Here is a 24,341-nt window from a genome sequence, read left to right as displayed (position 1 = left end):
CACCCTGGACAGGACACCCGTCCCTCACAGGACACACACACACACACACCAGGGCCAGTCCCTCACAGGACACACTCACACAGACACACACACACACACTCACACCAGGGCCAGTCCCTCACAGGACACACACACACACACACACCAGGGCCAGTCCCTCACAGGACACACTCACACAGACACACACACACACTCACACCAGGGCCAGTCCCTCACAGGACACACACACACACACACACACACACACCAGGGCCTGTCCCTTACAGGACACACACACACAGACACAGACACACACACACACACACACACACACACACAGACACAGACACAGACACAGACACAGACGCACACACACACACACTCTCTCACAGCAGGGGCAGTTTTCCCAGAAGTCAGTGAAACCCTGATTATGTCTATGGGCTGGAACAGCCACATGAACACAGCCCGTTTTCCCTGAGGGACTGCCGGGGCTCGGCTCTGACCGGTCTGGGCTCGACCGGGTCCGGAGAGGGCCGGGCTCGGGAGTGCGTAGAGAGCCACAGTCAATGGAAAGAGGACACTCGCCAGGGGAGGGTGACATTTACTACACATGGGGCAGCGATCCGAAATAGCCTGCTCTCTGCTATGTGCTGTCACAGCACACAGAGACTGTTTCTAAACCCGGCCTCCGGGCTCTCCCACCCTGCTGCAGGACAGGAGACTCCTGCAGAAGCCTCCAGACACAGCTGGATGAGCTCCTCCAGTCAAGACAGGAGGGGGGGGGGGTTTACACAGAGGGTGGCAGGGGTGGGGAACAAGCTGCCCAGCCATGTGGTTGATGCCGATACCCTGGCTTCTCTCCAGACACAGCTGGGTGAGCTCCTGGTGATTGATGATTTCACACACAGACAGACAGACAGACAGACAGACAGACAGACAGACTGAATTCAGTGAACATCAGACAGACAGTCAGACTGAGTGACAGGGAGACAGACAGACTGACTGATGTTGAGACAGCTCCTCAGGATCTTCAGACAGACACTGCTGCTGAAGACCCCTGGGCTGGCTCGGCCCACTGGACACTGGACAGACCGGTCAGCGGAATTCAGCACCTGAATTGAACTAATCCAGTCTCCTACTGCACCAACACTGAACACTGAAGGAGTGCTTCTGCACCCAGCTAAATACTGCAGGTGTTCGCAGTGACATTTTCTGATCACTTTATCCAGTACAGGATTGGGGGAGGGGGCTGGGGTCTATCCCAGTAAGCAACAGGCGCAAGGCGGGGTACACCCTGGACAGGACGCCAGTCCATCACAGGACACACACACTCACACACACACCCTGGACAGGACGCCAGTCCCTCACAGGACACACACACTCACACACACACCCTGGACAGGACGCCAGCCCATCACAGGACACACACACTCACACACACACCCTGGACAGGACGCCAGTCCATCACAGGACACACACACTCACACACACACCCTGGACAGGACACCGGTCCATCACAGGACACACACACTCACACACACACCCTGGACAGGACGCCAGTCCCTCACAGGACACACACACTCACACACACACACAGACACACACACAGACACTCACACCAGGGCCAGTCCATCACAGGACACACACACACACTCACACCAGGGCCAGTCCATCACAGGACACACACACAGACACACACACACACTCACACCAGGGCCAGTCCATCACAGGACACACACACACACTCACACCAGGGCCAGTCCATCACAGGACACACACAGACACACAGACACACACACACACACACACACACACCAGGGTCAATTTTCCCAGAAGCCCATTAACCCCCCAGCGTGTGTCTGGACTGTGGGAGCAGACCCACGTGAACACGGGGGGAACATGCGAACTCCACACAGACAGCCCCCCAGCGCTGCGAGTCAGTGTCTCTGCGGTGTCCAGCTGATTTATCTCCCTGTATTTCTGGCAGTGGTGCCACTCAGGCGGGCTCTCAGTCAGGCCCCCCGACAGGTGCGCCGCTACGGGCAGGACAGCTCCAGTGTCAGAGTGTCACCATTACCTCACCCCCGTGGCCACAGAGCCAGGGAGAGACAGACAGGCAGGACAGCTCCAGTGTCAGAGTGTCACCATTACCTCACCCCCGTGGCCACAGAGCCAGGGAGAGACAGACAGGCAGGCAGGGGGAGAGACAGACAGGCAGGACAGCTCCAGTGTCAGAGTGTCACCATTACCTCACCCCTGTGGCCACAGAGCCAGGGAGAGACAGACAGGCAGGCAGGGGGAGAGACAGACAGGCAGGACAGCTCCGGTGTCAGAGTGTCACCATTACCTCACCCCCGTGGCCACAGAGCCAGGGAGAGACAGACAGGCAGGACAGCTCCGGTGTCAGAGTGTCACCATTACCTCACCCCCGTGGCCACAGAGCCAGGGAGAGACAGACAGGCAGGACAGCTCCAGTGTCAGAGTGTCACCATTACCTCACCCCCGTGGCCACAGAGCCAGGGAGAGACAGACAGGCAGGACAGCTCCGGTGTCAGAGTGTCACCATTACCTCACCCCCGTGGCCACAGAGCCAGGGAGAGACAGACAGGCAGGCAGGAGGAGAGACAGACAGGCAGGACAGCTCCAGTGTCAGAGTGTCACCATTACCTCACCCCCGTGGCCACAGAGCCAGGGAGAGACAGACAGGCAGGACAGCTCCGGTGTCAGAGTGTCACCATTACCTCACCCCCGTGGCCACAGAGCCAGGGAGAGACAGACAGGCAGGCAGGGGGAGAGACAGACAGGCAGGACAGCTCCAGTGTCAGAGTGTCACCATTACCTCACCCCCGTGGCCACAGAGCCAGGGAGAGACAGACAGGCAGGCAGGGGGAGAGACAGACAGGCAGGACAGCTCCAGTGTCAGAGTGTCACCATTACCTCACCCCTGTGGCCACAGAGCCAGGGAGAGACAGACAGGCAGGCAGGGAGAGAGACAGACAGGCAGGACAGCTCCGGTGTCAGAGTGTCACCATTACCTCACCCCCGTGGCCACAGAGCCAGGGAGAGACAGACAGGCAGGACAGCTCCGGTGTCAGAGTGTCACCATTACCTCACCCCCGTGGCCACAGAGCCAGGGAGAGACAGACAGGCAGGCAGGAGGAGAGACAGACAGGCAGGACAGCTCCAGTGTCAGAGTGTCACCATTACCTCACCCCTGTGGCCACAGAGCCAGGGAGAGACAGACAGGCAGGCAGGGGGAGAGACAGACAGGCAGGACAGCTCCAGTGTCAGAGTGTCACCATTACCTCACCCCCGTGGCCACAGAGCCAGGGAGAGACAGACAGGCAGGACAGCTCCGGTGTCAGAGTGTCACCATTACCTCACCCCCGTGGCCACAGAGCCAGGGAGAGACAGACAGGCAGGCAGGAGGAGAGACAGACAGGCAGGACAGCTCCAGTGTCAGAGTGTCACCATTACCTCACCCCTGTGGCCACAGAGCCAGGGAGAGACAGACAGGCAGGCAGGGGGAGAGACAGACAGGCAGGACAGCTCCAGTGTCAGAGTGTCACCATTACCTCACCCCCGTGGCCACAGAGCCAGGGAGAGACAGACAGGCAGGACAGCTCCGGTGTCAGAGTGTCACCATTACCTCACCCCCGTGGCCACAGAGCCAGGGAGAGACAGACAGGCAGGCAGGGGGAGAGACAGACAGGCAGGCAGGAGGAGAGACAGACAGGCAGGACAGCTCCGGTGTCAGAGTGTCACCATTACCTCACCCCTGTGGCCACAGAGCCAGGGAGAGACAGACAGGCAGAACAGCTCCAGTGTCAGAGTGTCACCAATACCTCACCCCTGTGGCCACAGAGCCAGGGAGAGACAGACAGGCAGGACAGCTCCGGTGTCAGAGTGTCACCATTACCTCACCCCCGTGGCCACAGAGCCAGGGAGAGACAGACAGGCAGGCAGGGGGAGAGACAGACAGGCAGGACAGCTCCGGTGTCAGAGTGTCACCATTACCTCACCCCTGTGGCCACAGAGCCAGGGAGAGACAGACAGGCAGGCAGGGGGAGAGACAGACAGGCAGGACAGCTCCGGTGTCAGAGTGTCACCATTACCTCACCCCTGTGGCCACAGAGCCAGGGAGAGACAGACAGGCAGGCAGGGGGAGAGACAGACAGGCAGGCAGGAGGAGAGACAGACAGGCAGGACAGCTCCGGTGTCAGAGTGTCACCATTACCTCACCCCTGTGGCCACAGAGCCAGGGAGAGACAGACAGGCAGGCAGGGGGAGAGACAGACAGGCAGGCAGGAGGAGAGACAGACAGGCAGGACAGCTCCGGTGTCAGAGTGTCACCATTACCTCACCCCTGTGGCCACAGAGCCAGGGAGAGACAGACAGGCAGGACAGCTCCAGTGTCAGAGTGTCACCATTACCTCACCCCTGTGGCCACAGAGCCAGGGAGAGACAGACAGGCAGGACAGCTCCGGTGTCAGAGTGTCACCATTACCTCACCCCTGTGGCCACAGAGCCAGGGAGAGACAGACAGGCAGGCAGGAGGAGAGACAGACAGGCAGGACAGCTCCAGTGTCAGAGTGTCACCATTACCTCACCCCTGTGGCCACAGAGCCAGGGAGAGACAGACAGGCAGGCAGGGGGAGAGACAGACAGGCAGGACAGCTCCGGTGTCACAGTGTCACCATTACCTCACCCCTGTGGCCACAGAGCCAGGGAGAGACAGACAGGCAGGCAGGAGGAGAGACAGACAGGCAGGACAGCTCCAGTGTCAGAGTGTCACCATTACCTCACCCCTGTGGCCACAGAGCCAGGGAGAGACAGACAGGCAGGCAGGGGGAGAGACAGACAGGCAGGACAGCTCCGGTGTCAGAGTGTCACCATTACCTCACCCCTGTGGCCATAGAGCCAGGGAGAGACAGACAGGCAGGCAGGGGGAGAGACAGACAGGCAGGCAGGGGGAGAGACAGACAGGCAGGACAGCTCCGGTGTCAGAGTGTCACCATTACCTCACCCCTGTGGCCACAGAGCCAGGGAAAGACAGACAGGCAGGCAGGGGGAGAGACAGACAGGCAGGCAGGAGGAGAGACAGACAGGCAGGAGGAGAGACAGGCAGACAGGCAGGAGGAGAGACAGGCAGGAGGAGAGACAGACAGAGAGACAGATAGACAGGCAGGAGGAGAGACAGGCAGACAGGTAGGAGGAGAGACAGGCAGACAGGCAGGGGGAGAGACAGACAGGAGGAGAGACAGACAGAGAGACAGATAGACAGGCAGGAGGAGAGACAGACAGGCAGGAGGAGAGACAGGCAGACAGGTAGGAGGAGAGACAGGCAGACAGGCAGGGGGAGAGACAGACAGGAGGAGAGACAGACAGAGAGACAGATAGACAGGCAGGAGGAGAGACAGACAGGCAGGCAGGAGGAGAGACAGATGGGCAGCTAGAGAGACAGGCAGGCAGGAGGAGAGACAGACAGGCAGCTAGAGAGACAGGCAGGCAGGAGGAGAGACAGACAGGCAGGAGGAGAGACAGAAGGCAGGAGGAGAGACAGACAGACAGACAGACCTATTCATCCACCTGCAGTTACAGGTGATGTATAACCCTGGAGATCAGTGACACAGAGATAGAGGCTGAGAGAGAGATCTGGATACAGAGAGGGAGGTAGAGAGAGACAGGGAGAAACAGACACAGATGATCTGAAGTCTGGGATGTTCAGACAGAGAGCTAGGAAGAGAGAGATATGGATACAGAGACAGAGAGTGAGATAGAGATAGAGATAAACAGAGACAGTGACAGAGGGATGAGTGCAGACCAAGACAGAAAGCTGGATGAATTGAAAACAGTCTGTACCTCCCTGGACAGGCTACACAGGCTGTTGAAATGCACTTCAGTATTATACTCAGTTGCAAGAGTTCTTGGCACAATTTTGACTGCAGAAATTTCACAACCCCCCCCCCCCCCCCCAGAGAGAAACACCAAACACCTCCCTGCTCTTATAATTCTGTCCCTCCTCCCCTTCACCTCTCTCTCCTCATCGTCTCCAGAACTACCCCCCCTGGGCTGCTGTCCCCGCCCACTCATGAGTACAGATACTGCTGCTGGACTCTGGGGTCTATTTATAACCCACACAGGCTGAACAGGAGTGCTGACAGCCCCCTGTTTCTCTTTGACACTGATCCTCTGTGGAATCTACTAAGTGAATATGACCCCAAAGACTGACCTCTGATTCTACACCACCCTGCTGAAACACTGCACCCCAAAGACTGACCTCTGATTCTACACCACCCTGCTGAAACACTGCAGCACTGACTCTGACCCCTGATTCCACACTGCTGAAACACTGCAGCACTGACTCTGACCCCTGATTCCACACTGCTGAAACACTGCAGCACTGACTCTGACCCCTGATTCCACACCCCACTGCTGAAACACTGCAGCACTGACTCTGACCCCTGATTCCACACTGCTGAAACACTGCAGCACTGACTCTGACCCCTGATTCCACACCACACTGCTGAAACACTGCAGCACTGACTCTGACCCCTGATTCCACACTGCTGAAACACTGCAGCACTGACTCTGACCCCTGATTCCACACCACACTGCTGAAACACTGCAGCACTGACTCTGACCCCTGATTCCACACTGCTGAAACACTGCAGCACTGACTCTGACCCCTGATTCCACACTGCTGAAACACTGCAACACTGACTCTGACCCCTGATTCCACACTGCTGAAACACTGCAGCACTGACTCTGACCCCTGATTCCACACCACACTGCTGAAACACTGCAGCACTGACTCTGACCCCTGATTCCACACTGCTGAAACACTGCGGCACTGACTCTGACCCCTGATTCCACACCACACTGCTGAAACACTGCAGCACTGACTCTGACCCCTGATTCCACACCACACTGCTGAAACACTGCAGCACTGACTCTGACCCCTGATTCCACACCACACTGCTGAAACACTGCAGCACTGACTCTGACCCCTGATTCCACACCACACTGCTGAAACACTGCAGCACTGACTCTGACCCCTGATTCCACACCACACTGCTGAAACACTGCAGCACTGACTCTGACCCCTGATTCCACACTGCTGAAACACTGCAGCACTGACTCTGACCCCTGATTCCACACCACACTGCTGAAACACTGCAGCACTGACTCTGACCCCTGATTCCACACCACACTGCTGAAACACTGCAGCACTGACTCTGACCCCTGATTCCACACCACACTGCTGAAACACTGCAGCACTGACTCTGACCCCTGATTCCACACCACACTGCTGAAACACTGCAGCACTGACTCTGACCCCTGATTCCACACTGCTGAAACACTGCAGCACTGACTCTGACCCCTGATTCCACACTGCTGAAACACTGCAACACTGACTCTGACCCCTGATTCCACACTGCTGAAACACTGCAGCACTGACTCTGACCCCTGATTCCACACCACACTGCTGAAACACTGCAGCACTGACTCTGACCCCTGATTCCACACCACACTGCTGAAACACTGCAGCACTGACTCTGACCCCTGATTCCACACCACACTGCTGAAACACTGCAGCACTGACTCTGACCCCTGATTCCACACTGCTGAAACACTGCAGCACTGACTCTGACCCCTGATTCCACACCACACTGCTGAAACACTGCAGCACTGACTCTGACCCCTGATTCCACACTGCTGAAACACTGCAGCACTGACTCTGACCCCTGATTCCACACTGCTGAAACACTGCAGCACTGACTCTGACCCCTGATTCCATGTGTCTGTGTGTGGGGCTTGTGCAACAGCTGACACAACTGCGCCCCCAGTGGCTGTGGCAGGTATTGCCCTAGTGAACATCTGAAGATCTTTGTGTTCAGCTGTGGCCACAGAGAGCAGGGTAGGAGGGCCTGGTGCAGACTAATGGAGAGACCAGAATAATGAATTCTCCACTCCAGGTGTGACAGTGCTGTCAGTCAGACTCCCAGTGCGCAGCAGTCTGATCCGCTCCAGGTGCGACAGTGCTGTCAGTCAGACTCCCAGTGCGCAGCAGTCTGATCCACTCCAGGTGTGACAGTGCTGTCAGTCAGACTCCCAGTGTGCAGCAGTCTGATCCACTCCAGGTGTGACAGTGCTGTCAGACTCCCAGTGCGCAGCAGTCTGATCCACTCCAGGTGTGACAGTGCTGTCAGTCAGACTCCCAGTGCACAGCAGTCTGATCCGCTCCAGGTGTGACACTGCAGTCAGTCAGACTCCCAGTCCACAGCAGTCTGATCCGCTCCAGGTCTGACAGTGCTGTCAGACTCCCAGTGCGCAGCAGTCTGATCCACTCCAGGTGTGACAGTGCAGTCAGTCAGACTCCCAGTGCGCAGCAGTCTTATCTGCTCCAGGTGTGACAGTGCTGTCAGTCAGACTCCCAGTGTGCAGCAGTCTGATCCGCTCCAGGTGTGACAATGCTGTCAGTCAGACTCCCAGTGCACAGCAGTCTGATCCGCTCCAGGTGTGACAGTGCAGTCAGTCAGACTCCCAGTGCACAGCTGTCTGATCCGCTCCAGGTGTGACAGGGCTGTCAGTCAGACTCCCAGTGAGCAGCAGTCTGATCCACTCCAGGTGTGACTGTGCTATCAGTCAGACTCCCAGTGCACAGCAGTCTTCTGATCCACTCCAGGTGTGACAGTGCTATCAGTCAGACTCTGCATGCAGAGCAGTCTGATCCACTTCAGGTGTGACAATGAGACTCTGAATGCAGAGCAGACTGATTCTCTCCAGGTTTTACAGTGTGCTCAGTCCAAATCCCAGTAAACAGCTGACTGATCCACTGCAGGTTTTATTGTGTTGACAATCAGAGTCATACTCCACAGCAGTGTTATCCACTCCACTGCATAGCAGTCATTGACTATGTGCCCTCTTCCTGTTTCAGCAGTCAAGAAGGACAAGAAGGCAGCAGCTCCCCCTGCTGGTGAGTGTCTTCATCTGTGTGTGTGTGAGGGTCACTGTATCAGTGTGCAGATCAGTGCTGCTGGAGTTTCACTGTGTGTGTGTGTGAGCGTCACTGTATCAGTGTGCAGATCAGTGCTGCTGGAGTTTCACTGTCTGTGTGTGTGTGAGGGTCACTGTATCAGTGTGCAGATCAGTGCTGCTGAAGTTTCACTGTCTGTGTGTGAGCGTCACTTTATCAGTGTGCAGATCAGTGCTGCTGGAGTTTCACTGTCTGTGTGTGTGAGGGTCACTGTATCAGTGTGCAGATCAGTGCTGCTGGAGTTTCACTGTCTGTGTGTGAGCGTCACTGTATCAGTGTGCAGATCAGTGCTGCTGGAGTTTCACTGTGTGTGTGTGTGTGAGCGTCACTGTATCAGTGTGCAGATCAGTGCTGCTGGAGTTTCACTGTCTGTGTGTGTGTAAGGGTCACTGTATCAGTGTGCAGATCAGTGCTGCTGGAGTTTCACTGTCTGTGTGTGTGAGCGTCACTGTATCAGTGTGCAGATCAGTGCTGCTGGAGTTTCACTGTGTGTGTGTAAGGGTCACTGTATCAGTGTGCAGATCAGTGCTGCTGGAGTTTAACTGTGTGTGTGTGAGGGTCACTGTATCAGTGTGCAGATCAGTGCTGCTGGAGTTTCACTGTCTGTGTGTGTGTGAGGGTCACTGTATCAGTGTGCAGATCAGTGCTGCTGGAGTTTCACTGTATCAGTGTGCAGATCAGTGCTGCTGGAGTTTCACTGTCTGTGTGTGAGCGTCACTGTATCAGTGTGCAGATCAGTGCTGCTGGAGTTTCACTGTCTGTGTGTGTGTGAGGGTCACTGTATCAGTGTGCAGATCAGTGCTGCTGGAGTTTCACTGTGTGTGTGTGTGAGGGTCACTGTATCAGTGTGCAGATCAGTGCTGCTGGAGTTTCACTGTCTGTGTGTGTGAGGGTCACTGTATCAGTGTGCAGATCAGTGCTGCTGGAGTTTCACTGTCTGTGTGTGTGTAAGGGTCACTGTATCAGTGTGCAGATCAGTGCTGCTGGAGTTTCACTGTGTGTGTGTGAGGGTCACTGTATCAGTGTGCAGATCAGTGCTGCTGGAGTTTCACTGTCTGTGTGTGTGAGGGTCACTGTATCAGTGTGCAGATCAGTGCTGCTGGAGTTTCACTGTCTGTGTGTGTGTGAGGGTCACTGTATCAGTGTGCAGATCAGTGCTGCTGGAGTTTCACTGTCTGTGTGTGTGTAAGGGTCACTGTATCAGTGTGCAGATCAGTGCTTATTTTGCCTGAAAGTTAAAAACAGAATTCCTGTTTGCCCATGTGTTGGTTTTGACTATTTCTGCTCTCATTTTCAGAGAAGAAAGAGGAGCCTGCCCCAGCCCCACCAGCTGAAGGTGAGAGTGAGACAGTGCCTGTCTGTGTGTGAGAGTGAGACTGTGAGAGTGGGCCAGTGTGTTAACTACAGTGTGAGAGTGAGTCAGTGTGTTAAAGTGTGTGTGTGAGAGTGAATCAGTGTGTTAATGTCAGTGTGAGAGAGTGAGTCAGTGTGTCAAAGTCAGTGTGAGAGTGAGTCAGTGTGTTAAAGTTGGTGTGTGAGAGTGAGTCAGTGTGTTAACGTCAGTGTGAGAGTGAGTCAGTGTGTCAAAGTCAGTGTGAGAGTGAGTCAGTGTGTTAAAGTTGGTGTGTGAGAGTGAGTCAGTGTGTTAACGTCAGTGTGAGAGTGAGTCAGTGTGTCAAAGTCAGTGTGAGAGTGAGTCAGTGTGTTAAAGTTGGTATGTGAGACACAGTGTGTTAACATCAGTGTGAGAGAGTGAGTCAGTGTGTTAAAGTCAGTGTGTGAGAGTGAGACAGTGTGTTATAGTTAGTGTGTGACAGTGAGATAGTGTGTTAATGTCAGTGTGAGAGAGTGAGACAGTGAGACAGTGAGAGAGAGTGAGACAGTGTGAGAGAGTGAGACAGTGAGAGTGAGTCAGTGTGAAAGAGTGAGACAGTGAGAGTGAGTCAGTGTGTGGGGGGATGTGTTTGTGTTTACAGTGGTAAAACCTTGCTCTTGGGATCAGTCTGTCTAACAGGCCTGTTCCTCTTTCTGTCCTGCAGATCATGATGCTGAACTGCCCGTTGATGGTAACTTATTTATTCACCTGTCTCATGTCTGAGTATCTCTGTGTTTTTGAGTGTCTCTGTGCTTCTGAGTGTCTCTGCGTCTCTGAGTGTCTCTGTGTGTCTCTGTGTGTCTGTCTCTCTAAGCCACAAATTGCTGTATATACCAGGAGCAGAAAGATCTGTCCAGTTCTGTACCTTGAAATTTTCAGAGCTCATGAAGATGTATAGAACATATGATTCATAGGAGCTTGTGATTGTCATTACTATTAATAATGTTCCACGATTCATAGCAACTTCTACTTGCTCATTAATATTTGTACACCCCATCATACATCAACAAACATGGCTTCTTACTCATTAATATGCATATATCCCATGATTCACAGCAACCTCTGCACACGTTTCGAGTGCTCAGTATCCCTGTAAGGTGCTGCTTGTGAGATATGCAAAATAGTTAACTTCTTATTGACATGTAGCCTCAGGACACAAACTCACTCAAGATGCAGGAGCTGCGTACAAGTTCCCCTGATCCCACTCCCCCTCTCTTCCAGAAACCCCCGCTAACGAGGGCAAGACGGAGCTGACCGGGCTGTTTGTGGAAAGGCCACAGAGCTGCGCTGCGGTCAGAGGTAAGACGACACCGGCCTCCTGCACTGACGACCGTATCGATTCTAGACAAAAGCCCAGGGATCGGGGCTCCGCTGCTCTCCCCTGGGATCAGGGATCGGGGCTCCACAAGTCTCTGTAGGCATCAGGGTTCCACTGCTCTCCTCTGGGATCAGGGATTGAGGCTCCGCTGCTCTCCCCTGGGATCGGGGATCAGGGCTTCGCTGGTCTCCCCTGGGATCAGCGATCGGGGCTCCACAAGTCTCTGTAGGCATCAGGGTTCCACTGCTCTCCCCTGGGATCAGGGATCAGGACTCTGCTGGTCTCCCCTGGGATTGGGGATCAGGGCTTCGCTGGTCTCCCCTGGGATCAGCGATCGGGGCTCCACAAGTCTTTGTAAGCATCAGAGTTCCACTGCTCTCCCCTGGGATCAGGGATCAGGACTCTGCTGGTCTCCCCTGGGATCAGGGATCGGGGCTCCACAAGTCTCTGTAGGCATCAGGGATCAGGGCTCCACTGCTCTCCCCTGGGATCAGGCATGTGGTATCGATCATGTCTCACTTGCAAGCAGAGACACAAGAGGACTCGACAGACGTCAGAGTTCTGGACTGTTAGGCCAGTCCTGTCGCAGGCAAAGACTGACTGCTCACGGGTGAAGGGGGAGGACGTGGCGCTCTTGCTGATCGCGAATCGCTGTTCCTGGTCACAGGGAAGGACCTGATGGTCGTCACCAAGGTGGACTCCACCGGCCTCCTGAGGAAGCCCACGATGAAGTGGCTGAAGGGGAAGTGGCTGGACTTGGCCAGCAAGGCTGGGAAGCACCTGCAGTTCAAGGAGACGTATGACAGGAACACGAAGGTGCCGACACACGGCAGTACTTCCGGGTCATACCCACCACACTGAAGCACTTCCGGGCCACACACCCCCCCACACTGAAATACTTCCGGGCCACACCCCCCCCACACACTGCAGCACTTCTGGGTCACACCCCCACACCGCAGCACTTCCGGGTTAGACACACACACACACACACACACACACCAGACTGCAGCACTTCTGGGTCACAACCCCCACACTGAAGCACTTCCAGGTCAGATGCAACACACACACACACACACACACACACACACACACACACACACACACACACACACACCAGACTGTAGCACTTCCGGCTCACAACCCAGACTGCGGCACCTCCAGGTCACATCTCCTCACACTGTAGCACGTCCGGGTCACAACCCAGACTGTAGCACTTCCAGGTCAAACACACTGTATTGCACTTCCAGGGGCAGCCGTGTCCGTTTTCCCAGGAAGGTGACCTTCTTTCTGGGGGAGCTGGATGATCGATCACAATCGAGCCGATAAATCTGGGCAGTACAGTACAGACAGTGAAAGAGACACAAAACCCGAACTCCCTGCTTACAAAACCAGACCAAAGTTTGAACTCAGGTCTTCTCAGGTTCCTTTTCTCTGATTAGCAACAGTTCAGGGTAACAGTGGTTAAGGTTAGGGATGGGCTAAGGTTTGAGTGTTAATGTGCTGGAGTGTCCAGTCAGTGTGTCTGTATTAACCCCTCTCTCTCAGTGCAGTGTTAATGTACTGGAGTGTCCAGTCAGTGTGTCTGTATTAACCCCTCTCTCTCAGTGCAGTGTTAATGTACTGGAGTGTCCAGTCAGTGTGTGTGTATTAACCCCTCTCTCTCAGTGCAGTGTTAATGTGCTGGAGTGTCCAGTCAGTGTGTGTGTATTAACCCCTCTCTCTCTCAGTGCAGTGTTAATGTGCTGGAGTGTCCAGTCAGTGTGTCTGTATTAACCCCTCTCTCTCTCAGTGCAGTGTTAATGTACTGGAGTGTCCAGTCAGTGTGTCTGTATTAACCCCTCTCTCTCTCAGTGCAGTGTTAATGTACTGGAGTGTCCAGTCAGTGTGTGTGTATTAACCCCTCTCTCTCAGTGCAGTGTTAGTGTACTGGAGTGTCCAGTCAGTGTGTGTGTATTAACCCCTCTCTCTCTCAGTGCAGTGTTAATGTGCTGGAGTGTCCAGTCAGTGTGTGTGTATTAACCCCTCTCTCTCTCAGTGCAGTGTTAATGTACTGGAGTGTGCAGTCAGTGTGTGTGTATTAACCCCTCTCTCTCAGTGCAGTGTTAATGTACTGGAGTGTCCAGTCAGTGTGTCTGTATTAACCCCTCTCTCTCTCAGTGCAGTGTTACTGTACTGGAGTGTCCAGTCAGTGTGTGTGTATGAACCCCTCTCTCTCTCAGTGCAGTGTTAATGTACTGGAGTGTCCAGTCAGTGTGTGTGTATTAACCCCTCTCTCTCAGTGCAGTGTTAGTGTACTGGAGTGTCCAGTCAGTGTGTCTGTATTAACCCCTCTCTATCTCAGATCTACACCTATGAGATGAAGATTGTGAAAGTGATTGATGGAGATGCTGGAGGCTACAGGTGTGAGGTCTCCTCTAAGGATAAATTTGACAGCTGCAGCTTTGACATCACTGTGGAAGGTCAGTCTCTGTCCCCGATTCTCCCTGATCTCTCTGTCCTCTGTGAGTCTGCCGGTCAGGCGCTGACTAACTCTTCCTCTGTTTAGCCCCAGCCGAGGAAAAGTCAGCCAACATCCTGGAGGCCTTCAAGAGATCGTGAGTGCCTTTCATGTCTTCCAGTGTGATTAGTCTTCCACCCCAGATTAGTCCACATGTAACAGTCATTCTGCACCAAGACTCCCATCGGAGTCTGATCCACTCCAGGCTTTAGAGTGGTCTCGATCAGACTCCCAGTGCACAGCAGTCTGATCCACTCTATAGCCAGGCTGTGGTCACTGACCCTGTCCTCTCTGGAAAGCCAGGTCTGCCTGTGTCCAGTGTCAGTGTCCAGGCTGTGGTCACTGAGCATGTCCTCTCTGGACAGCCAGGTCTGCCTGTGTCCAGTGTCAGTGTCCAGGCTGTGGTCACTGAGCATGTCCTCTCTGGACAGCCAGGTCTGCCTGTGTCCAGTGTCAGTGTCCAGGCTGTGGTCACTGAGCCTGTCCTCTCTGGACAGCCAGGTCTGTCTGTGTCCAGTGTCCAGGCTGTGGTCACTGAGCCTGTCCTCTCTGGACAGCCAGGTCTGCCTGTGTCCAGTGTGTGTGTCCAGGCTGTGGTCACTGAGCCTGTCCTCTCTGGACAGTCAGGTCTGCCTGTGTCCAGTGTGTGTGTCCAGGCTGTGGTCACTGAGCATGTCCTCTCTGGACAGCCAGGTCTGCCTGTGTCCAGTGTGTGTGTCCAGGCTGTGGTCACTGAGCCTGTCCTCTCTGGACAGTCAGGTCTGCCTGTGTCCAGTGTGTGTGTCCAGGCTGTGGTCACTGAGCCTGTACTTCGTCAGGGTCTGTTTCTGTTTGTTGTTATTTATCTTGGTTAGATATTCAGCTAGTGTGTGTTGTCTGTTCAGGGTTCTGTAGGAGTCCAGTGTGTGTGTGTATGTGTGTGTCCCAGTGTGTGAGATATTGCAGGTTGAGTCTGAGCTGTGGTGCTATAGCAGTGCTGTCTCTCTCTCCCTGTCAGAGGCGACGCTGGAGAGGACGCTGGAGAGCTGGACTTCAGTGGTCTGCTGAAGAAAAGGTGAAGTATGATCCAGGCCATTCTTTTGCGCGTGCTGACCCTGCTGTGACCTGCCCCAGGCTCCCACCCCCTGGGTGTCACGGACACGAGTGCTTCAGCCAGCGCAGTCCGGGAGGAGCAGGTTCTAGAGCACAGTCATGGGCTGGAACAGGAGGGCAGAGACATGTTTTCTGTTGGGAGTGAGTCCAACCTGGGTCAGGAACGGGTCTGGACCAGGCTGATGGGAGCCGCTGATGTGTCGGGTTGTGACAGGTTCTCCTGTCTCTCTGTCTCCCACTCTGTCTAATGACACTGCCTCCTGCCCTCCCTCTCTCCTCTCTCCCATTGTATCCCACTCTCATTCCTCTCTCTCTCTCCCCTCTCTCCTCTCTCCTCTCCCCTCTCTCCTCTCTCTCTCCCTCTCTCTCCCCTCTCTCTCTCCCTCCCCTCTCTCTCTCTCCTCTCTCTCTCTCCCCTCTCTCCCTCTCCTCTCCCCTCTCTCCCCTCTCCTGTCCCCCAGGGAGGTGAAGCAGAAGGAGGAGCCGAAGGAGGAGGTGGATGTGTGGGAGATCTTGAAGAGTGCCAAGCCCAGTGAGTACGAGAAGATCGCCTTCCAGTACGGCATCACGGACCTGCGGGGAATGCTGAAGAGGCTGAAGAAGATGAAGAAGGTGGAGCCCAAGAAGAGCGACGGTGAGAGAGTGAGACAGTGAGAGAGAGTGAGACAGTGAGAGTGAGACAGTGAGAGAGAGACAGTGAGTGTGAGACAGTGAGTGAGAGACAGTGAGAGAGTGAGACAGTGAGAGTGAGACAGTGAGAGAGAGTGAGACAGTGAGAGTGAGAGAGTGAGACAGTGAGACAGTGAGAGTGAGAGACAGTGAGAGAGTGAGAGTGAGAGTGAGTGAGACAGTGAGAGAGAGTGAGAGACAGTGAGAGTGAGAGAGTGAGACAGTGAGAGAGAGTGAGAGACAGTGAGAGTGAGAGTGAGAGAGTGAGACAGTGAGAGTGAGAGAGTGAGACAGTGAGAGTAAGACAGTGAGAGAGAGTGAGACAGTGAGAGTGAGAGAGTGAGACAGTGAGTGAGAGACAGTGAGAGAGTGAGACAGTGAGAGTGAGAGAGTGAGACAGTGAGAGAGAGACTGAAAGAGAGTGAGTGAGTGAGAGTATGAGAGCGAGAGTGAGAGAGTGAGAGAGTGAGAGAGTGAGAGAGTGAGAGAGAGTGAGGGGGATGGACGATGGAGCTGCAGGAGGAATGTCACAGACAGTAAGGACACACCTGCTGTCTCCCTCAGCCTTCCTGAAGAAGCTGGACTCGGCCTACTCTGTGGACAAGGGCAGCAAGATCAAGCTGGCGGTGGAGTTGTCTGACCCCGACGCTCCCATCAAGTGGCTGAGGAACGGACAGGAAATCAAGCCCTCGGCCAAGTCAGTCCCAGTGTCTGTGTGTCTGTACTGTCCTGTGAGTGTCTGTACTGTCCTGTGAGTGTCTGTACTGTACTGTGAGTGTCTGTATTGTGAGTGTCTGTACTGTGTGAGTCTGAGCTGTCCTGTGTGTCTGTACTGTCCTGTGTGTGTCTGTACTGTGAGTGTCTGTACTGTGTGAGTCTGAGCTGTCCTGTGTGTCTGTACTGTCCTGTGTGTGTCTGTATTGTACTGTGAGTGTCTGTACTGTCCTGTGTGTGTCTGTACTGTGAGTGTCTGTACTGTGTGAGTCTGAGCTGTCCTGTGTGTCTGTACTGTCCTGTGTGTGTCTGTACTGTGAGTGTCTGTACTGTGTGAGTCTGAGCTGTCCTGTGTGTCTGTACTGTCCTGTGTGTGTCTGTATTGTACTGTGAGTGTCTGTACTGTCCTGTGTGTCTGTACTGTGAGTGTCTGTACTGTGTGAGTCTGAGCTGTCCTGTGTGTCTGTACTGTCCTGTGTGTGTCTGTACTGTACTGTGTGGTTCTGTGTGTCTGTGCTATACTGTGCCTGCACTGCACTGTGTGTACTGTGTGTGCTGTGTGTGTTTGTATGGTTCTCTGTATGTCTGCTTTTCACTGTACTACACTCCTTAGTACCTGATTGTAATTTACTGTGCTGTTGAATACACCCGTACTGTAACTTACTGTAAATGTCTGTGTTGTGCTGCACTATCTGTACAGCGCAGTTCTGTCCTCTAGTCAGTCAGTAACAGTGTCTACATTCCCCTCCAATGCTCGCTCAGGTATATCTTTGAGAATGTGGGACTGAAGAGGATCCTAATCATCAACAAGGCCACACTAGCCGATGACGCGGCCTACGAGTGTGTGGTGGGAGAGGATAAGTGCTTCACTGAGGTATTTGTCAAAGGTAAGGAAGGTGGATCTCTGACTGCTGCTGCTTGTATAGAGCTTACTCTCATAGGTGTGTCTCTAGGGTCTATATTAGAGTCTGTATTAATCTGTGTGTGTGAGGTGTGTCTCTGGGGTCTATATTAGGGTCTGTATTAATCTGTGTGTGTGAGGAGTGTCTCTAGGGTCTATATTAGAGTCTGTATTAATCTGTGTGTGTGTGTGAGGTGTGTCTCTAGGGTCTATATTAGGGTCTGTATTAATTCTGTGTGTGTGAGGTGTGTCTCTGGGGTCTATATTAGGGTCTGTATTAATCTCTGTGTCTGAGATGTGTCTCTGGGGTCTATATAAGGGTCTGTATTAATCTGTGTGTGTGTGTGTGAGGTGTGTCTCTAGGGTCTATATTAGGGTCTGTATTAATCTGTGTGTGTGTGAGGAGTGTCTCTAGGGTCTATATTAGAGTCTGTATTAATCTGTGTGTGTGTGAGGTGTGTCTCTAGGGTCTATATTAGGGTCTGTATTAATCTGTGTGTGTGAGGTGTGTCTCTGGGGTCTATATTAGGGTCTGTATTAATCTGTGTGTGTGAGGAGTGTCTCTAGGGTCTATATTAGAGTCTGTATTAATCTGTGTGTGTGTGTGAGGTGTGTCTCTAGGGTCTATATTAGGGTCTGTATTAATTCTGTGTGTGTGAGGTGTGTCTCTGGGGTCTATATTAGGGTCTGTATTAATCTCTGTGTCTGAGATGTGTCTCTGGGGTCTATATAAGGGTCTGTATTAATCTGTGTGTGTGTGTGTGAGGTGTGTCTCTAGGGTCTATATTAGGGTCTGTATTAATCTGTGTGTGTGTGAGGAGTGTCTCTAGGGTCTATATTAGAGTCTGTATTAATCTGTGTGTGTGTGAGGTGTGTCTCTAGGGTCTATATTAGGGTCTGTATTAATCTGTGTGTGTGAGGTGTGTCTCTGGGGTCTATATTAGAGTCTGTATTAATCTGTGTGTGTGAGATGTGTCTCTGGGGTCTATATTAGGGTCTGTATTAATCTGTGTGTGTGTGTGAGGAGTGTCTCTAGGGTCTATATTAGAGTCTGTATTAATCTGTGTGTGTGTGAGGTGTGTCTCTAGGGTCTATATTAGGGTCTGTATTAATCTGTGTGTGTGTGAGGAGTGTCTCTAGGGTCTATATTAGAGTCTGTATTAATCTGTGTGTGTGTGAGGTGTGTCTCTAGGGTCTATATTAGGGTCTGTATTAATCTGTGTGTGTGAGGTGTGTCTCTGGGGTCTATATTAGAGTCTGTATTAATCTGTGTGTGTGAGATGTGTCTCTGGGGTCTATATTAGGGTCTGTATTAATCTGTGTGTGTGTGTGAGGAGTGTCTCTAGGGTCTATATTAGAGTCTGTATTAATCTGTGTGTGTGTGTGAGGTGTGTCTCTAGGGTCTATATTAGGGTCTGTATTAATCTGTGTGTGTGAGGTGTGTCTCTGGGGTCTATATTAGAGTCTGTATTAATCTGTGTGTGTGAGGTGTGTCTCTGGGGTCTAAATTATGGACTGAATTAAAGCATCATTGTTTCCAGTCAGTGTTTGACTGACAACTAACCCCCATCTCTACTTCTCATTCCCAGAGCCTCCGGTGTTGATCACTCAGTTACTGGATGACCAGCATGTTGTTGTGGGTGACAGAGTGGAATTTGAAGTAGAAGTGTCAGAGGAGGGAGCTAATGTCATCTGGTCAGTTTCTCTTCCATTGTATTAACCCCTCTCTCTCTCAGTGCAGTGTTAATGTACTGGAGTGTCCAGTCAGTGTGTGTGTATTAACCCCTCTCTCTCTCAGTGCAGTGTTAATGTCCTGGAGTGTCCAGTCAGTGTGTGTGTATTAACCCCTCTCTCTCTCAGTGCAGTGTTAATGTACTGGAGTGTCCAGTTAGTGTGTGTGTATTAACCCCCCTCTCTCAGGATGAAGGATGGAGTGGAACTGACCAGAGAGGAGACCTTCAAGTACCGCTTCAAGAAGGACGGGCGGAAGCACTGGCTCATCATCAATGAAGCCACCAAGGAGGACATCGGGATGTACCAAGTCTTCACCAATGGAGGGGAGTCCAAGGCTGAGCTGCTGGTGGAAGGTACAGACACAATGACTCCCCCCCCCGCCCCACGACCTGTGACGTCCGCCCCACTGTCTGCTCCACTCTGGGGCTCGGCGTTTCCTGGCCTGCTGGACAGTTTGTGCGTAGTAAAGCAGCCATATCACTCTGCAGCTCCCAGCTGGCAGCCCGACTGGAGCCCAGCAGTGTGAGCCTGGCCAGTACCTACACACAAACTGTCCAGTTAGTGTTCAGAGATCAGACTCTAGCGTTCAGAGATCAGTCAGTAGCGTTCAGAGATCAGACACTAGTGTTCAGAGATCAGACACTAGCGTTCAGAGACCAGACACTCGTGTTCAGAGATCAGACACTAGCGTTCAGAGATCAGACACTCGTGTTCAGAGATCAGACACTCGTGTTCAGAGATCAGACACTAGTGTCGAGAGATCAGACACTCGTGTTCAGAGATCAGACACTAGCGTTCAGAGATCAGACACTCGTGTTCAGAGATCAGTCACTAGTGTTCAGAGATCAAACACTCGTGTTCAGAGATCAGACACTCGTATTCAGAGATCAGACACCCCTGTTGAGAGATCAGAAAGCAGTGTTGAGAGATCAGAAAGCAGTGTTGAGAGGTCAGGGAGACATGCCCGGCGTACAGCAGTGTGTCTGTCCGCCTCAGACAAGGAGCTGAAGGTGCTGCAGAGCATCGCGGACCTGACGGTGAAGGCAGCGGAGCAGGCGGTGTTCAAGTGCGAGGTGTCCGACGAGAAAGTCACGGGCAAGTGGTTCAAGGACGGAGTGGAGGTCAAGGCCAGCAACCGCATCAAGATGACTCACATTGGGAGGTACAGAGACAGAGGAGCTGTGGGGAGGAGAGAGGAGAGAGGAGAGAGGGGACACACACCTCACACACACAGATTTATACAGACCCTAATATAGACCCTAAAGGCACACCTAATACACACACAGATTAATACAGACCCTAATATAGACCCTAGAGACACACCTCACACACACACAGATTAATACAGACCCTAATATAGACCCTAGAGACACACCTCACACACACAGATTAATACAGACCCTAATATAGACCCTAGAGGCACACCTAATACACACAGATTAATACAGACCCTAATATAGACCCTAGAGGCACACCTCACACACAGAGATTAATACAGACCCTAATATAGACCCTAGAGGCACACCTAATACACACAGAGATTAATACAGAACCTAATATAGACCCTAGAGGCACACCTAATACACACACAGATTAATACAGCCCCTAATATAAGATAAGAGATAAGATCACTTTATTAGCCATATACAATTTCTTGTGTTAGGAATTCATCTTTTCGCATACCCATGCTTGCTCTCCATGAGACACAGACACACAGACAGGGAAAGAAGCTTGGGGTCAGAGCGCAGGCTCAGCCATTGTACAGTACCCCTGGAGCAGTTGGGGTTAAGGGCCTTGCTCAGGGGCCCAACGGAGTAGGATTCCTCTGCCAGCTGCAGGATTTGAACCGGCAACCTTCTAGCCACAGATGCAGATCCTTAGCTACACCTCACACACACAGAAATTAATACAGACCCTAATATAGACCCTAGAGACACACCTCACACACACAGATTAATACAGACCCTAATATAGACCCTAGAGACACACCTCACACACACAGATTAATACAGACCCTAATATAGACCCCAGAGACACACCTCACACACAGAGATTAATACAGACCCTAATATAGACCCTAGAGACACACCTCACACACACACAGATTAATACAGACCCTAATATAGACCCTAGAGACACACAGACCCTAATATAGAGCCAGCTATCCCAGTCCCCTGATCTCTGTTTGTTTTTCAGAATCCACAAGCTCACAATAGACAGCGTGAAGCCGGAAGACGAGGGCGACTACACCTTTGTCCCCGATGGCTACGCGCTCTCTCTCTCCGCAAAACTCAACTTCCTGGGTAACGGAACTCTCTTGCTCTCTTGGGAAGAGGCGGGCGGATCGATCGCTCTGTGACACATGACACTCTTAGGACAGGCAGCGGTGAGCTGCACCGATACAGCATCTCCTCTAGCTAGCTGGCTGTAGACAATAGACGACATGAGGGCTCACAGCCGGTCCAGACAAGATGGCCGCCCTGTCTGGACTACATTCCCCAAAGGCCTTTGCTGCTGCCCTTGGTCACCTGACCAGGAAACAGTCACCGTTTCCGGCTTTCTGGGCCGGTCGGTGTTTATCGGCCTTGCAAGGGGGGGGGGGGGCAGAAGGCAGACCCTCTGGCCAGAGAAGGAAGGACCGACCCAGGGACTGAGGAGGTTTCAGAGGTTTTGAGTGGAAGAGTCCCAGGGACCCAGGCGGCCATGTTGTCTGAAGCAGCCGTGCTCTCACAGTGGACATACAGGCAGCTGCTGGCTGTACTAACTTTCTCCGTTTCTCTGTGTCTTCCTCTCAGAGATCAAGATCGACTACGTTCCTCGTCAAGGTGAGTGAGCCCGTTCTATAAATGATGACGACGATGATGATGATGATGCCGTCTTTTCACACCACTAAATTCTCTGTCTGCTCCCCTCTGTGCTCTTCCTCCTCTGCCGCTCCTCTCGTCCTCTTCCTCCCTTGCCTTCTCCGCCATCCCCACCTTCCCCGCTGTCCCCAGAGCCCCCCAAGATCCACCTGGACACCACGGGCAACGTCGTGTCCCAGAACACCATCATTGTTGTCGCCGGCAACAAGCTGCGGCTGGACGTGGAGATCACAGGCGAGCCTGCGCCCGTCGTGACGTGGGCCAAGGCAGACCAGGTGAGAGGAGGAGGAGGGGACAGAAGAGAGGGCGGACGATTCATTTCTCAGTTCAGGCAGATCCTGACAACAGAGATCAGGCAGATCACCCCAGTAGATCAGATAGATCATCCCAGCAGATCAGACAGATTGTGACCACAGAGATCAGGCAGATCATCCCAGTAGATCAGATAGATCCTGACCACAGAGATCAGGCAGATCATCCCAGTAGATCAGATAGATCCTGACCACAGAAATCAGGCAGATCATCCCAGTAGATCAGATAGATCATCCCAGCAGATCAGACAGATTGTGACCACAGAGATCAGGCAGATCATCCCAGTAGATCAGATAGATCATCCCAGCAGATCAGACAGATTGTGACCACAGAGATCAGGCAGATCATCCCAGTAGATCAGATAGATCATCCCAGCAGATCAGACAGATTGTGACCACAGAGATCAGGCAGATCATCCCAGTAGATCAGACAGATCCTGACCACAGAGATCAGTCAGATCATCCCACTAGATCAGACAGATCCTGACCACAGAGATCAGGCAGATCATCCCAGTAGATCAGACAGATCCTGACCACAGAGATCAGTCAGATCATCCCAGTAGATCAGACAGATCCTAAGTCAGATCAGGCTGATGCTCTACGGAGACCAAGCAGATGACATATCCCAGAGAAGACTGGGAGGTCCTGATTAAAGAGAGCAGGCAGATGGTCCACGCAGAGCAGGCCGGTCCTGATCCTGATGTGTGCCCGCTGAGGAGGAAGACAGACAGGACTCCCTCTACACACCCCTCTTTCAGCATCATGAATGAGTCTGTCAAACACGATGAGCTGCGGTGTTTTCTTCGTGTCCTGTACTCACTGATCTCTCTCTCTCTCCCCACTCTCCTCTCTCTCTCTCTCTCCCCACTCTCTCTCCTCACCCTCCTCTCTCTCTCCCCACTCTCTCTCCCCACCCTCCTCTCTCTCTCTCTCTCTCTCCCCACCCTCCTCTCTCCCCAGCCCATAGTGCAGTCGGAGGGCAGGGTCCGGGTGGAGAACAGGAAGGACTTGAGCTGTTTCACCATTGAGGGGGCAGAGCGGGACGATGAGGGTAAATACAGCATCACTGTGACCAACCCAGCGGGGGAGGACAAGGCTGTGCTCTTCATCAAGATCGTGGGTGAGAGCTCTCTCCATCCCTCTCTCATCCAGTGTCTGTATTAACCCCTCTCTCTCAGTGCAGTGTTAATGTACTGGAGTGTCCAGTCAGTGTGTCTGTATTTACCCCTCTCTCTCTCAGTGCAGTGTTAATGTACTGGAGTGTCCAGTCAGTGTGTGTGTATTAACCCCTCTCTCTCTCAGTGCAGTGTTAATGTACTGGAGTGTCCAGTCAGTGTATCTGTATTAACCCCTCTCTCTCTCAGTGCAGTGTTAATGTACTGGAGTGTCCAGTTAGTGTGTCTGTATGAACCCCTCTCTCTCTCAGTGCAGTGTTAATGTACTGGAGTGTCCAGTCAGTGTGTCTGTATTAACCCCTCTCTCTCTCAGTGCAGTGTTAATGTACTGGAGTGTCCAGTCAGTGTGTCTGTATGAACCCCTCTCTCTCTCAGTGCAGTGTTAATGTACTGGAGTGTCCAGTCAGTGTGTCTGTATGAACCCCTCTCTCTCTCAGTGTTAATGTACTGGAGTGTCCAGTCAGTGTGTCTGTATTAACCCCTCTCTCTCTCAGTGCAGTGTTAATGTACTGGAGTGTCCAGTCAGTGTGTCTGTATGAACCCCTCTCTCTCTCAGTGCAGTGTTAATGTACTGGAGTGTCCAGTCAGTGTGTGTGTATGAACCCCTCTCTCTCTCAGTGTTAATGTACTGGAGTGTCCAGTCAGTGTGTGTGTATTAACCCCTCTCTCTCT

The 24,341-nt window shown here is 52.9% G+C and overlaps 1 protein-coding gene across 1 annotated transcript in view; it reads left to right on the top strand.

Moving 5' to 3' along the window:
- The window catches only part of LOC148829011 (myosin-binding protein C, cardiac-type-like), a 32,128-nt gene extending 8,449 nt beyond the window's left edge, over nt 1-23,679 (top strand). Inside the window, exons 3-20 of the mRNA XM_088923276.1 lie at nt 8,921-8,959; nt 10,317-10,355; nt 11,059-11,085; nt 11,616-11,693; nt 12,380-12,528; nt 14,054-14,171; nt 14,258-14,306; nt 15,207-15,263; nt 15,763-15,935; nt 16,535-16,667; nt 17,447-17,571; nt 19,175-19,280; nt 19,506-19,672; nt 20,316-20,481; nt 21,516-21,622; nt 22,115-22,144; nt 22,316-22,458; nt 23,455-23,679. Coding sequence (XP_088779402.1) covers nt 8,921-8,959; nt 10,317-10,355; nt 11,059-11,085; nt 11,616-11,693; nt 12,380-12,528; nt 14,054-14,171; nt 14,258-14,306; nt 15,207-15,263; nt 15,763-15,935; nt 16,535-16,667; nt 17,447-17,571; nt 19,175-19,280; nt 19,506-19,672; nt 20,316-20,481; nt 21,516-21,622; nt 22,115-22,144; nt 22,316-22,458; nt 23,455-23,658 — 1,910 coding nt within the window. The 3' untranslated portion in view covers nt 23,659-23,679. The remainder of the gene's footprint in view (nt 1-8,920; nt 8,960-10,316; nt 10,356-11,058; nt 11,086-11,615; nt 11,694-12,379; nt 12,529-14,053; nt 14,172-14,257; nt 14,307-15,206; nt 15,264-15,762; nt 15,936-16,534; nt 16,668-17,446; nt 17,572-19,174; nt 19,281-19,505; nt 19,673-20,315; nt 20,482-21,515; nt 21,623-22,114; nt 22,145-22,315; nt 22,459-23,454) is intronic.
- Nucleotides 23,680-24,341: the final 662 nt, after the last annotated feature.

This window comes from Atractosteus spatula, chromosome 8, assembly GCF_055471065.1.
Source record: "Atractosteus spatula isolate fAtrSpa1 chromosome 8, fAtrSpa1.hap1, whole genome shotgun sequence".
Lineage (NCBI taxonomy): Eukaryota > Metazoa > Chordata > Actinopteri > Semionotiformes > Lepisosteidae > Atractosteus > Atractosteus spatula.
This window is presented reverse-complemented; position numbering and strand designations above follow the sequence as displayed.